This window comes from Sturnira hondurensis, unplaced genomic scaffold, assembly GCF_014824575.4.
Source record: "Sturnira hondurensis isolate 20B ecotype Veracruz unplaced genomic scaffold, ASM1482457v3 Scaffold0006437, whole genome shotgun sequence".
Classification (NCBI taxonomy): Eukaryota; Metazoa; Chordata; class Mammalia; order Chiroptera; family Phyllostomidae; genus Sturnira; species Sturnira hondurensis.
The window spans coordinates 8,523,645-8,538,053 of NW_028079068.1; the positions used below are offsets into that span (position 1 = coordinate 8,523,645).

Here is a 14,409-nt window from a genome sequence, read left to right on the forward strand (position 1 = left end):
GTGAAGGAAGTCCAGCCTCCGGGAAGCTCTGCTGGACAAACAACTTGGTTTCTTCAACAAATAAATTGCAGTGGAAACCCACATGTATTTGAACAGATGTAAAAGACATATCGACCAAGCTCAGTACTGTATGTGAACCTTATCTGAATCCTGCTTCAAACAAATTATAAATAGGCATTATGACATTTACAAGATCAGTGAAAATTTGAACGTAGACTGACTACTTCACATTATTAAAAAATTTTATTCCCTTCTCCTCAACCATTCCCTTTGGCAACCATCAGCTTGCTCTCTATATCTACAGGTCTTTTTCTGTTTTGTTGGCTTATTCATTCATTTTGTTTTTCTAGATTCTACAAATAAGTGAGATCACATTCTTTATAATCAGGAAAAAGTTATTTAAAACGAAACACCTTTTAGCTGTTTTATAATAACATTTTCATAATTCAAATAGAATTCACTCGTCAAGCAGCGAAGAAAATTACTTTGTATGTTTTAAACATAATTGGGCAAAACAATTTATTCAATATTTAATTATATTTAGTCTTGATTAGGTACCAATACTCTTTCATGAGGTTTGGAAATTCTGTCATTTAATATAATAAAATAATCTTAAAATTATTGCTTAGGAGTAAACAGTTAATTTTTTTCTCCTTCTTACATAACACAAAAACAACTGATCCAGTTTGGCATAAACTTTCTCCTCCAAAGTCACCTTTGTGCTAAAATGCAGCACCTCAAATTTCAGTCAAATAACTTGCAGATGAGACAGAGTTTCTTAACACAATTTTCTTGTAATTTTACTACAGTGTTAGTTCCTGGTAACTTGGGAAAATCCTTTTTCCGTAGTTAAAGAGGTCGGGTGAATGCTTCTGTCTCCTACTTTCTAATATGCAGGGAGAACAGGAGTTTAAATGACTCCTTTTCTGTTGGGGAAACATGTAGAGTCATGACAATAGGTGCAATTAATGCAAAAGAGAGTTAATGGGTATTTTTAGCATATTAATAGGTAATAGTGGTACCGTAGGGTTTGTCATTCAATTATGAGAAGATTAGTCCTTAAGAGCAGTAACATTTTAAGCCGAGTTACAAAAACAAGTATGTTTTATAATTACATGTAGACATTTAATTATGTCATCATCTGAATCTTCTTTAGTCAGATAACAGTCTCTTCTTCATTTATTTTGAAAGACATTTCAGTTATACAATTTTCTTTCTTCGTTCCTATATAATTTTCTCCTGAAGAAACTATAGTCTGCTCTTGTTATGAAATATATTAACAGATTATCATTAAAGCAACATTATGTTCTGAATGTAGACTTTAGAACAAAGTTATTGGTAAATGAAGTCATTCATTTAGAAGTGAAATTTTCTAATTAAAAAAAACAGCCCATTTGTCTGTTTGAGTTCTATGGATTGTGTTACGCTTCATATAAACTCAATCTGCATTTACAGCTATGTGCCGGGCTTTGAGTTACGTATTTTTGAATGCAATCTCAATTATTTCCTACAAACAATAACCCTATGAAATAGTTATTTTGGCGAGAGGTTTAAGTTGCTTGTTCAAGGTCACACAATAATATAGTTGGACACAAATCTTGTGTCACAACTCGTAAGTTTATAAACACTAGTGATTGAGAGCATTTGTAGCAGCCCCTGGTTTGTGACAAGCTTTGCACGAGAAAGTACATTCAGTCAGCTTAAGGGCTGGTAGTGATTTCTCTTACTGTAAAGTCAAGGTTCTCTGCCTCCCCTACACACTGGAGGATGTACCGGAAATGCAACGTGCTTCCTATCGCAGCCAAGATGGTGCCCCTCTCATGAAGAAACGGACCAAGAGGTACCAAGAAGGGACGGGTCAATCTGTTCTTCACAGCAGCAAAGCCAAACTGGCTTTCTACCTCAATCTTTTAACGCATTTAAGAAGGTTCAGACATCTTTTAAACCTGGGAATACACAGTGTTTTGATTTGGTGACCAGCAAACTAAAAGTCAACCTGAGAAAGTTGATTTCTTGACCTATTTCCATCAAGGGTCACTTATTTCATCCCAATGGATTCAAAGCTAAGAATCAAAAACCCCAACTTTAGTAAATTATATGTTTGAAATCCCGAGAGTTCTAATTACACGTACATCCCAAATGCCAGTAGAGCCCACTCTATTCATTTACTCATAACTTCATGAAAAACTGTTTGTTTGGGATGTGGTTTTCAAAAAGCAATTTACCTTCAGGCTGAGTTAAAGAATGGAACATGTGAGAAAAGAATTTTCCAGCTTTTGTTGACTCAGTGATGAAAAGGAAAAATATGTTTATAAAATTTTGGCTGCTTGGTAACTCAAAAATAATTGGTCTAAGAACCTTGAGATTTTGCACGTTAAAGGCTAAGTCCAATTACAAATTTCAAACATAATTTTCCAGTGCAAACCCTTGTTCTAGCTTCTAACACTACAAAATCATTCTGATGGACATCAGCTAGGCATTGGATTATTAACTATTCCTATAAAGTTATGCTTGAAGTTACTACTGGAATATTTTATTTGTGGAAACATAAATACAGTTACACAATACCTTGGAAGTGGACTTGAACTAAAGGATCTTAAAAATAAATAGGAACAACAAAAATAAAACATGACTAACTCTCCTACCACCATCAAAACAAATGTTTCCAAGGACTTGAAGCCAAGAACTAACAGAAATCCATAAACACAAAGGCCAAGAGAATCTGTTGAATCCACTAGGTCTCTCTATAGGTGACACATCAAAATTCTAAAAACCAAATTAAAAAACCCACCTGCTTTGAAGGAAAAAAATGTCAAAGAATATTGACCTTTTCTGCTTCTCCACTACCACAGGAATCCCAGCTTGCAGCTCATTTTAAAATTTCTGAATCTCCCAAAATGGTGGAAGATGGATGTCTTAAAAGTGTAGTAGGTTTGGTCGCATAGGTCATATCCACATTAGTGAGGTTGTAATTACTGAGGGAAGGGTAATCTAGTGCATCCATTTTAATAACCAATTCTTTGTCAGATTTGCCACGGAGCCAATGCAATTTAATCATTAAGGCACAATAGTGTTAGGTGGAACTATTTTTCAATCCAGGAGTTTTTATTATGGAGAGAAAGCTGGAGCGATTTAGGCAATTGTGTGCTCTCTTTCTCCTTCCCTCCCTTCTTGTTTATGTATAAGGTATTGACGAACTTCTTTCACTCTTAATGTTTCACATCTTGTTGTGCTCTTTTAGAACAATGCAGGGTAAGTGTTGGTGGCTTGTTCCCAGACTGCTGATGTGGAGAACGACAGACCAAATTCCGGCTGCCCAGAGAAACCCCGCACACACAACTAATGCATCGTCTAGATTTTATCGGACCTCTCCCAAGCACTGCCTAACCTACGCAACCTCTCCTTGTATCCATGCACACACCATTTCTTTTTCTTTGGTTGCAATATTGCTAAAGGGCATGGTCACTGGGAAGGCAGCTGAACTTGGAGTCAGAATCCATGGGTGAGTTCCAGCTCTTCAGAGCAGCAGTTAAAGGTAATTTAGTGCAGTGGGTAAGTGCATGCCTGCTAAAGCCACTTTCTAGCTATGTGACTCTAGGTGAGTTATGTAAATCCTGTGCCTCAGTTTTCTCATTTATAAAATGATGACAATAGCCATAATGACCTCATAGAATTGTTGTGAAGGTTAAATGTCTTAATAGGGCTTAGAACAGAGCCTCGGGTATCCTAAGCACTCAGTAAATGTCGGTAATTATTATTACTAGCTGCATGACCTTGGGAGAACTCACCTTACCTCTATGAGACTCTATTTCTTCCTACAGAAAGGGATCAGAACTTCACATGGTCTTTATGAAGACCGAATAAACTCACACAACATAGGTGACAATCATTAAAAAAATGTATCCAAATATTAGACAATTCTTTCAACCAGCTAGAATTAGTTCCTTTCTGCTCTATGCTTCTATAATACTTAAAAACACACACACATACACATACTGCTGTAGCACTCACAGCATTGTATCACAAGAATTTGCTTACCTGTTCATGTCCCCCACTAACAGTGCATCCTCTGATTCCCCTCTGCATTCTCAGCACATTGGATATACCTGGTACAGGACAGGTACTCAATAAATATTTGTCTAAACGACTGAGCAGAAATCCTCAATGCTTTTGCCAAGAATGATGGATTATCACTTTCTGCCAAGTGTCCTCAGCAGGCCACCCAAAAATGTGTTTGTTTTCCTCAGCCACAATATATTGAGATTCTGTCATTTCACATGCCGCTGTGTGGTTGCATCCACGTATTCCTCTTACTGAATAAATAATTACTGAGCATGTATTGTGTGCCACATCCTATGCTGGGCTCCATACAGTGTACCACAAGCGGCAAGTGCCCAGGCTAATTTAACTCCCACATACTGTCTTGGAAGGACCTATTTACTATTGAATCATTTATGACTGGAGATAAGTTCCTTGGTTCGATTACTTCCAACAGAATCTTAGGGTAGGAACAAACTGGTTTTTCAGAAGTGGTAGCCCTTACAGAATAATAAAGGTTGGGGATCCGACTGCCCAAGTTCAAATTCTTGCTCTGTTTTACACAGTAAATCCCTGGACAAGTTACTTGATCCCTTTAAATCTCACTTTTCTCACCTGTAAGATGGCGCTAGTCGAGCTGATGTGAGTATTCATAGCAACCCGTATTAACGGCTTATTATAATATCTACCAAATAGTAAGCACTTGTAAGTGCCTTCTACTGTGATTAACCCAATCCAATACGCGGGTGTTTTAACTTCCATCACCAACGCATTCAGTGAGTGGAGCATGCCTGCCCAGCTTCTGCTTGAATTACCAACGGGGTTAGGACACTTACGACCTCCAGCAGTTTTCCAACTTGATTGTTGGGAAAATCTGATTGCTGAAAATTCTAGTGGCTTGCTTACATCTTTCACTCATGGGTCCTTGATCTGTCATTCGGGATTACCTAGGAGCAATCCAATCTCTCCTCTGCAGTACAGCCTAGCTCTTGCCCTCCTCCTCACACACCCACACACAACCTGAGCTCCTTGAATCATTTCTGCTATGACACTGATGACCAGACCCCTTAAATAGTTTATTTATTTATTTTTTAGACAGAGGGGGAGGGAGAAAAAATGAAAAGGAGAGAAACATCAATATGTGGTTGCCTCTCGTGTGCCCCCAACTGGGGACCGGGCCCGTAACCCAGGCATGTGCCCTGACTGGGAATTGAACCAGCAACACTTTGGTTTGCAGGCCGTTGCTCAGTCCACTGAGCCGCACCAGCCAGGGCATCCTTTTACTCTTCTTGAAAAATCTTTTGTTTACCAATGTCTCTCTAAAGGTTGAAAATCCAAATTCATGAAACCTAACAAACGTGGCCTGATCACCAGTGAGCATTAGAGAATCACTTTCCCACTTCCACACTCTGTTTCTATTAATACAACAAAAGATTGATTTTTTTGGAAGTTATATCACACTGTGTTAATTCATCATCTACTCATAATCAACGGGAGACTAACGCTCCCTGTGTGAGCAATTGTAGGCCATCTCGCCCTCTCCCTGTACTAGTACAATTGAAGTTTGGGATCTGTGAGTACTTTATATTTGTCCTCATTGACTTTATATCATCCAATGTCATTCATCATTATATTTTGTCATGCTTTGCAGGGCAGGGGAATTCTGATTGCAGCACCCAACTTATTAATTATTCCTTCTAGTTGTCTCTCATCTCTAGATTTGTTCAGCACATCATCAATGTTCTCGTCTCTGTCAGCAGAAACATTAAGGGGACAAGGCTGCAAAGCAGACTTGCATAGATCCCTCGGGATCCCTAGGTATGCATCAGACTCTTACATTTTTAAGACATCATTTATTTTTTTATTTTTTTAAAGATTTTATTTATTTTTATTTATCTTTAGAGGGGAAGGAGAGAGGGAGAGAAACATCAATGTATGGTTGCCTTTCGTGCATCCCCTGCTGGGAGTTGGCCTGCAGGGAACTGGCCTGCAACCCAGGCATGTGCCCTGACTGGGAATCGAACCGCGATCCTCTGGTTCGCTGGCCCGCGCTCAATCCACTGAGCTACACCAGCCAGGGCTAAGACATCATTGATTTAATCAACAAATATTTATTGAGTGCCTACCATATACCCAGTGTTAAGCACACAGTGGCAAAACCAAAAAACAAAACCCGAACACCAAAATTCCTGCCCCGACGAAGCTTACATTCTAAAAGAGGAAATAAAGAACAAACAAATAGGAAGAGATAATGCTGAGGTTTTTTTTTTAAGTGAAAAACAAAGCAGGTAAGGGGCTACAGAAGGTTACCACCAGCCCCTTCGTGGGTGGATGGAGTCAGGGGCTGTCCGGAAGCGGTAAGGACAAGGCAGAGTTGTCTGAACTGAGTGCACCGCTCGTGTCCTGCGTTCTTAGTGTGCATCTGGCCCCAAAGGTGTCCCAGAGCGGGCTGCAAGTCCTTCTGATTTCTCAAAACTCACTTTTCTCTAGGCATAGTCATAATAGGAAACAATCGAGAGATTAATCGTGGGGAATTTAAATGGTCACGAAATAAAAAAGAAAATTTGAAAGGACACAATTCCTTAAGAGACTTCACTGCATTTCTTCCCAGGCATGGGACATTCAAACACTGTGAGGCCAGCGGGGCTAGCAGGGAAGCTGGTCACAACCCTGATGAGGAGACTCCAGAGAGGGCATTTTTAAATCACTGCTCTGCAAGGATAGTATATAGTGGGAGACTAAACAACAGAGGAAAAACAGAAAAGCTAACACTTACCGTGTCTGAATCCCCATGTTCTCAAGTATGGCGTGGGTTATAAATCCAATTGTTCATGGAGAGTCAGGAAGATGGAACGCGTGGGCGACCCAAACGCGGCTCAGCGGGTCTGGAAGTTGAACTCTGGAAAAGAAGTCCGTAAGGGACGGATTTGAACTCTACCTCTATTATCCACTCTCTGCTCGTGGTTCTAACGTTAATACATTCTTCTAAATAGTTTCCGACAATCAGCAGATAGTTTACACGTTGGAGGGACTTGATGGCCCTTCATTTAGTACAATCCTAACTGCACCTTCGGATTGGAAATTTATTTTATATTCTCACAATTAGACTTTTTATCTATCACAGTTGGCATTCAACATTATATTAGTTTCAGGTGCACAGCACAGCGGTTAAATAATTATATAATTAAAAATGATCCTCTCCAATATGTCTACTGCCCACCTGGCACCGTACATACTTATTACCATATTATTGATTATATTTCCTATGCTGTACTTTACAGCCCTGTGACTATTTTGAAACTACAAATTTGTACATCTTTGTACCTGACCTTTTTCATCCAGCCCCGCCCCAGCCATCTCCCAGCTGACAACTATCAGTTTGGTTTGTCCTCTGATTTGTGAGTCTGTTTCTGTATTGTTTTGTTCATTTATTTTGGTTTTTAGATTCCACATGTAAGTGAAATTATATGGCATTGTCTTCCTCTAACTTAATTCATTTAACATAACACTCTCCAGGTCCATTCATGTTGTTACAAATGGTAAGGTTTACTTTTTTTTTATGGCTGAGTGATATCCCATTGTATACCTGTACCACATCTCCTTTATCCAATCACCTGTTGATGGATACTGAGGTTGCCTCTATATCCTCACATTTTAACATTTATATTCATTCATTCCTTTATTGAGCAGATATTTTGTACCAAATACTTTTTGGTGCTTGGAATGCCAAGGTGACTAGGAAAATATGGTCCCTGCTTACAGGACATTACAGCAGAGGGCAAGATAGAAAGAGAAAAGGCAGCTCTGAAAAAGCAGTGTGTTATGAAGAGAAAATCAGCCAGAGCTCTAAGAAGGTCACCTAGCCCAGACTTTGGCAGAATCGGAAGTTAGTGACTTCTCCACGAAGACTTGCAAGGCTGTGAGGTGAGGCGGGTCTCTGTCAGCAGATGCAAGTGTTGCAGGTAACAGAAAGGGCTGTGCCTGCTGCGCGTCTAGCACTGAAAATCATTCAGCACAGCTGAGGCAGGGTGGTCAGAGAGGAGCCTGCAAGGTACATGGGACCAATTATTCACAACCTTCCAAGCCACATCATAGAGGAGGCAGAATTTTACTGAAATTTGTGATTGCTTGAATGTTTGAGTTTTAAAGGGAAGGAAGTCAAGGTTGCTACTCAGATTTTTTGACTTGAACAGCTGTGTGGACAATGCTATTGCCTACTAACAGCAGAAATACAAATACAAAACAGAGGAGATTTGAAGGAGGAGAGGACAACTTCAGCCTTGGTCATGTTTGGTTTGATTCCTGGTTTGGACATTCGTAGGGTACCAGTAAGAAGTTTGATCTGGAAGTCTGAGGATACAGGTTGAGGAATCACCAGGATATGACAGACAACAAAAGAATCTGCAGGGATGAAAGATAGCCTGGGTGAATGTCAGGGAAGAAAAAGGGGACGAGGGTAGGAACACCAAAGCTTAACGGATGGGCAGAAAAGAGATCCTTTTTTAAAAACTCTTTACTTTTTTAAAGTATATTTTATTGATTATCCTATCACGGTTGTCCCATCCCCCCTCTTATTCTCCTCTGCCCTGCATACTCTCTCCCACCTGCATTACCCATCCCCATTACTCACCCCCACCTTAGTCCATGTCCATGGGTCATATATCTAAGTTCTTTGGCTTCTCCATTTCCTATACTATTCTTAACCTCCCCCTGTCTATTTTCTACTTATGATTTATGCTATTTATTCTCTGTACCTTTCCCCCCATTTCTCCCCTCCCCCTCCCCACTGATAATTCTCCCTGTAATCTCCATTTCTGTGATTCTGTTCCTGTTCTAGTTGTTTGCTTAGTTTTTCCTTTTGCTTTTTTAGGTTTGGTTGTTGATAGTTGTGAGTTTGTTGTCATTTTATTGTTCATTGTTTTGATCTTCTTTTTCTTGGATAAGTTCCTTTAACATTTCATATATAAGGGCTCAGTGATGATGAACTCTTTGAACTTGAGCTTATCTGGGAAGCACTTTATCTACCCTTCCATTCTAAGATTGCTGGATAGAGAAATCTTGAATGTAGGCCCTTGCCTTTCATGACTCTGAATACTTCTTTCCAGCCCCTTCTTGCCTATAAGGTTTCTTTTGAGAAATCAGCTGATAGCCTTATGGGAACTCATTTGTAGATAATGTTCTCCTTTCCTCAGGCTACTTTTAAGATTCTCTCCTTATCTTTAATCTTGGGTGATGTAATTATGATGTGCCTTGGTCTGTGCTTCCTTGGGTCCAACTTCTTTGGGACTCTCTGAGCTTCCTGGACTTCCTGAAAGTCTATTTCCTCTGCCAGATTGGGGAAGTTCTCCTTCATTATGTTTTCAAATAAGTTTTCAATTTCTTGCTGTTATTCTCCTCCTTCCGGCACCCCTATGATTCAGATGTTGGAATGTTTAAAGTTGTCCCAGAGGTTCCTAAGCCTCTCCTCATTTTTTTGAATGCTTGTTTCTTCATTGTGTTCTGGTTGAACATTTATTTCTTCCTTCTGCTCCAAACCATTGATTTGAGTCCTGGTTTCCTTACTGTCACTGTTGGTTCCCTGTACACTTTCCTTTATTTCACTTTTCATAGCCTTCACTTTTTCCTCTATTTTGTGACCATACTCAACCAATTCTGTGAGCATCCTGATTACCAGTGTTTTGAACTCTGCATCTGATAGGTTGGCTATCTCTTTGTTGCTTAGTTTTATTTTTTCTGGAGCTTTGATCTGTTCTTTAATTTGGGCCATTTTTCTTTTTGTTTTGTCTCACCTGTTACGTAGTGAGGGGTGGAGCCTTAGGTATTCACCAGGGTGGGACAACCGACGTAGCTGCGTTGTGGCGCTGTCTGTGGCGGAGGGATCCAAGAGGGAACAGTCCCGCTTGCTCAGCTCTCTGCCAGCTTTCAGTCACTTCCACAACTACCTATAAGCAAATTGGGCCCTTCTGGTGCCGATTCCTGGTTGGTGGGCTTGTATACATTCTAGGATCCTGTGGGTCTCTCCAACGAACTCTCCCGTGAGGCTCGGAGTTTCTCCTGCTGCCACCTCAACCCCCACAGGTTTTTTCAGTCAGAGGTTCTGAGGCTTTATTTCCCCACTCTGGAACCCTGGGTTGCCTGGTCTGTTTCACTCCCCAGTTGTTCCTCCCGGTTTATCTGCACTTGAATGTGGGGCTGCCTGCTCTATCGGTCAGTGCCCCGCCTGGTCCACCGACTGCTGCCTTACCCGCCCTGGTCCTCCAGCCTCCGTCTTGCTGTCAGTCCTCTCTGCCCCAGCTGCCCATCTCTGCCCCTAGCACTGGCCTGGGCGAGTGTTTCTTCTTTAACTCCTTGGTTGTCAGACTTCCATACAGTTCAATTTTCTGGCAGTTCTGGTTGTTTTTGTTTTTAGACTTGCTGTTGTCCATTTGGTTATACGAGGAGGCACAGTGTGTCTACCTGTGCCTCCATCTTGGCTGGAAGACTGACCTCACGAAAAAGAGATCTTTAAAAGAGAGAGTGAGGAGGTGCAGCCCAAGAGGGAGAAGGGAGACGAGAAGTGTGAAGCATCACAGAGGAAAAGGGAAAAGCAGGTTTTAAGCAGATTTTGGCCAACATGTGCCCGTGGGGTAAGCACCAAGAAGACATTTGGCCCGTTGGGCAAAAGGCAGGGTCCCTGGAGGTAGAAGCCAGGTCACAGTGAATTGAACAAATGGAACCAATGAATGCAAACAACTGTTTTTGAAAATTTGCCTCGAAAGTGGAAGAAGTGATCCCGGGATTTCTTTCCCAATGACAGGAAAATGGGGCCACCATGAAGTCTCCCTCGGCACCTCTACACTGGCTTCACTGACTACATGGCAATGCCCTTGGTGGGTGTGACCCCTTTTTTAAACAGGTGTCCCCAAACCAGTGCTGGATGTGGCGCAAACTAGAGTAAACCACGCCTGTCTTCTGTGCTCTCCTCCTAAGTCTTCTTCTGCACTCACCCCTTCACTGGGTCTATAAGGTCCACGTGGGCTTCTAGGACCAAAGGCCCGCTGCGTGTGTGAATGTGCCCCTGAGCAGCCCACCAATGAAATGATCTTCACAGGTAAAAATCTGATCAGAAGCGCTGTCACATTGTCATTACCACTCACCTATTGCCATAGCTCATGTCTGGGGACAGGCAGAGGGAGGCAAGAGGAGTTTGGTCACCTTGGAGTGGGGAGCAGGCAGCTGGCCCCACAACTGGCCAGGCAACTGTCCAGGTAGGGGTGCTCTCTGAGAGCAAAATCCAGAAGCCAAAATAAATGGGTCAGGAGGAAAACAGATGACCACGACTGTGAGCAATGTTGAAGGTTCGTCCTAAGGAGTGAAGGTGAGCCAAGACGTAATGGATGAACACTGTAAGGGGTTTGGAGGAGGGGGGGGCACAGGGGCAGTCCAAGCGCAGGGACCAAGAACCAGAAGTTGGCTGAAGCTGTTATGCACGCACAGAGGCCAGGTGCAATTATGCTGGACAGGTGTGTAAACCCCCACCAGCTCTGTTACCCTGCATCCTTCCACTACGCTGTTTCAGTTCTCAGGTCTTCATGATACAAAGTAAAGTTTCTGACATTCATAACAATCCCCAAAAGCATCCAATCTGTGGGCCACCTGCATCCCAGGATGGCTATGAATGCAGCCCAAAATGGTAAATTTGTTGAAAACACTATGAGATTTTTTGTGATTACATGTCACACTGTATTTACTGTGTGACCCAAGACAATTCTCCTTCTCCCAGTGTGGCCCAGAGATCCCCAAAGGTTGGACACCTCTGCAGCCAAAATGTTATTTTCACAACCATAACCCTGTCACCATAACCCTGTATTCCAAGAAGGTAGAAAAATGTCGGCCTGGGTAGTGCTCATGGGGAGCACAGAAGCTTGGCGGCCACTAACTTGGAACGGTCTTGGTGATAGCTGGGCCCAGCCTGAGAACCAGGAGTTGAAGTGAAGGCCTGACATGGTTCCTTTAGGCCCTAAAACAATAATAAAACTGGCTGCATGGCTTGATTAGTTGAAACACTCTTTCTAACTTGTAATCATTCCAGGATATTTATGTTCTCTAAAATGCACATCCTGACTGAACTGAAACTTGTCTTCAGTTCTGAATAGAGCACAAAGAGGAGATAAGAAACAGTGGTAAACATCACAGAGGAATATAATATTTTTGGCTTGTGCCTAGACTAGCTTAGCTGCATAAACTGAGTTTATAGCTGAAAAATTTTTTTTCATTTCATTCAAGTCAATAAGCATTTACCTGCTGGATAGTACTTAAAATGGAGTTTTTATCTAATTCTTATTTAACAAAATTGAAAAGGAAGAACTAAATAATAACAGTTCATTTGTGTACAGTGCTTATATTTCAAAGAAGACATCATTACCCATTTTATACTGTCTAATTACAGTAACAACACTTTTATACTGTAAATACTAGCAAGGGCTATTATCATTTTACAAATTATGCATGAAAGGAACTAAAGCCATGTGAGAATAAAATAACTGGTTCAATGTAACTTCCATTTTAGAGGTGTGATAGCTATTTTCTTTTCTTTTTTTTTTTTTGCAATAAAGCCAAGCTTTAGACAAACATGTCTATTAAGGTGTATCTTAATCTTAAATTTTAAAATGAAAAAAACCTTGCTTAAGAGAAATAACGAAGACCAAAATGTTCCTGTGTTCAACAGACCAAATCCCTCTCCCAAGTCTAGATCCTTCCCTACCACCCGACCCTGAGTTTACCAACACCATTCTCACCATCGAGTGCCACGCTTCTTAACAGTCACCTGAGCATAACGCTTTGCGTGCACTGTGCTGCCATGAATCTGTCATCTCAAACTGGATTTGCAAAGTACCATTACATGCATCCACTCTGCATATATGTAAAGCCATTGACCCTTTATGCTCGGATTGGCTTCCTCTTGGGGGTTAACATGTTTCTGATCTTTTCCTGTATTCAGCCACTCATTCATTCATTCATTCATTCATTCATTCATTCACACTCTCAAGAATTCATGCATCCATTCAACAAACGTTGCTTGTATGTCCAAAATGCACAAACACTACTCTAGATGTAAAAGATCAAAATAGGAAGGGAATAAATCACTGACTTCAGGAAACTCAGTGAGAGACCCAGATAGTGCAAACAACTGCAGTTCAGGGCAGGAGGTATAGGGATGCAGCCACACACAAAAATGGTTTGCAGAGACCAAGAGGCAATCGGTCCCTGTCTGAGAGGGTAATAAGGAAGACCTAGAGAAGGTGCTCTAGACTGAGCATGCCCGGAAGAAGGGGAGTTGTGTAATCCACATGCCTGTTGAAACTATTTGAGGAGTGTCCCAGCAACACACAATCGAAGCTCGGGTCTGGTCTACCCAAGGTCTGTATTCTTCACATTTTACTATCATACTCCAGGGGATGAGAGGTAAGAACAGACTAACTAGTTATCAGATATGTGTGATCTCTTGGCCCATCTCTGTTTTTATTTCAGTGTAAACATTTTATATAGAAACATTACAGATGCAGCATTGGTGCTGCCCAGACTCAAAATAATGAGAGCCAGCTTATAGGCTTCTTAGCACCCGCCCCCCGCCCCCCTGCCAACCCCACCCCACACACTAGCAACAGGTGTTTGGAAACAGGCTCTGAAAATCTTCCAACCAAGTCCCTGAAGGGACAGCTCTTTCCTGAACCCCTGAGAAGTCCCGCATGAAGACCTTTATGAACTGGGCCACAGGATAAAATACAACCACTGGAGAACGCATCCAGAACCTTTCCCCAGACTAACCCCACTGCCTTGGGAATCCTACTCTGAATTCCATCATCTCTTAAGAAAAGCTTTGCATCCCTAAGTCACATCCTGGTTTCTAACTGGGAAATTTTCAGAGTTCAAAATAGCCCATCTATTTTGGTTCCTGACCAATTACAGATTCCCTCTAAGACATCATTTTTTTAATTACCCCAATACTTTACTCATTCAACAAACATCAACTTTCTCACTCCTGACTCTCTTGGAGCGAACCCTTCAGTCTTGTGTCTCCCACTATGTCACTGAGAACACATGTGAAGCTTGCAGTGACCTCTAGGTTGTTCTATGCAATGATCAATCAATTGTCCACCCTCTCGGCAGCTCCTTTGCACCAACACTCTCTCCCTTCTTGTTCAGACATTTTCCTCACTTGGCCTCTTCATACCACACTGGCTTTTCTCCGACCTCACTGATTGTTCCTTTTAAGTCTTTTTTGGCTTTGTCCTTCTTGATTTCAGAATATTGCTCTCCTTTCCCTGTGTACCATAACGTCATTACCCTTCACCCTGACCTCTCTCCCCTACTCCCAAACCTGTATCTAAT

General features: G+C 41.5%; 1 protein-coding gene across 2 annotated transcripts in view; it reads right to left on the reverse strand.

The window, feature by feature from the left end:
- MKLN1 (muskelin 1) overlaps positions 1–14,409 on the reverse strand; it is a 337,548-nt gene that overhangs the window by 302,112 nt on the left and 21,027 nt on the right. For both annotated transcript variants that reach the window (XM_037049181.1, XM_037049180.1), the window contains exons 2-3: positions 6,815–6,937; positions 4,039–4,106 (exon numbers count right to left, since the gene is read on the reverse strand). In XM_037049181.1, the coding sequence (XP_036905076.1) occupies positions 4,039–4,046 (8 nt within the window). In that variant the 5' untranslated portion in view covers positions 4,047–4,106; positions 6,815–6,937. The remainder of the gene's footprint in view (positions 1–4,038; positions 4,107–6,814; positions 6,938–14,409) is intronic.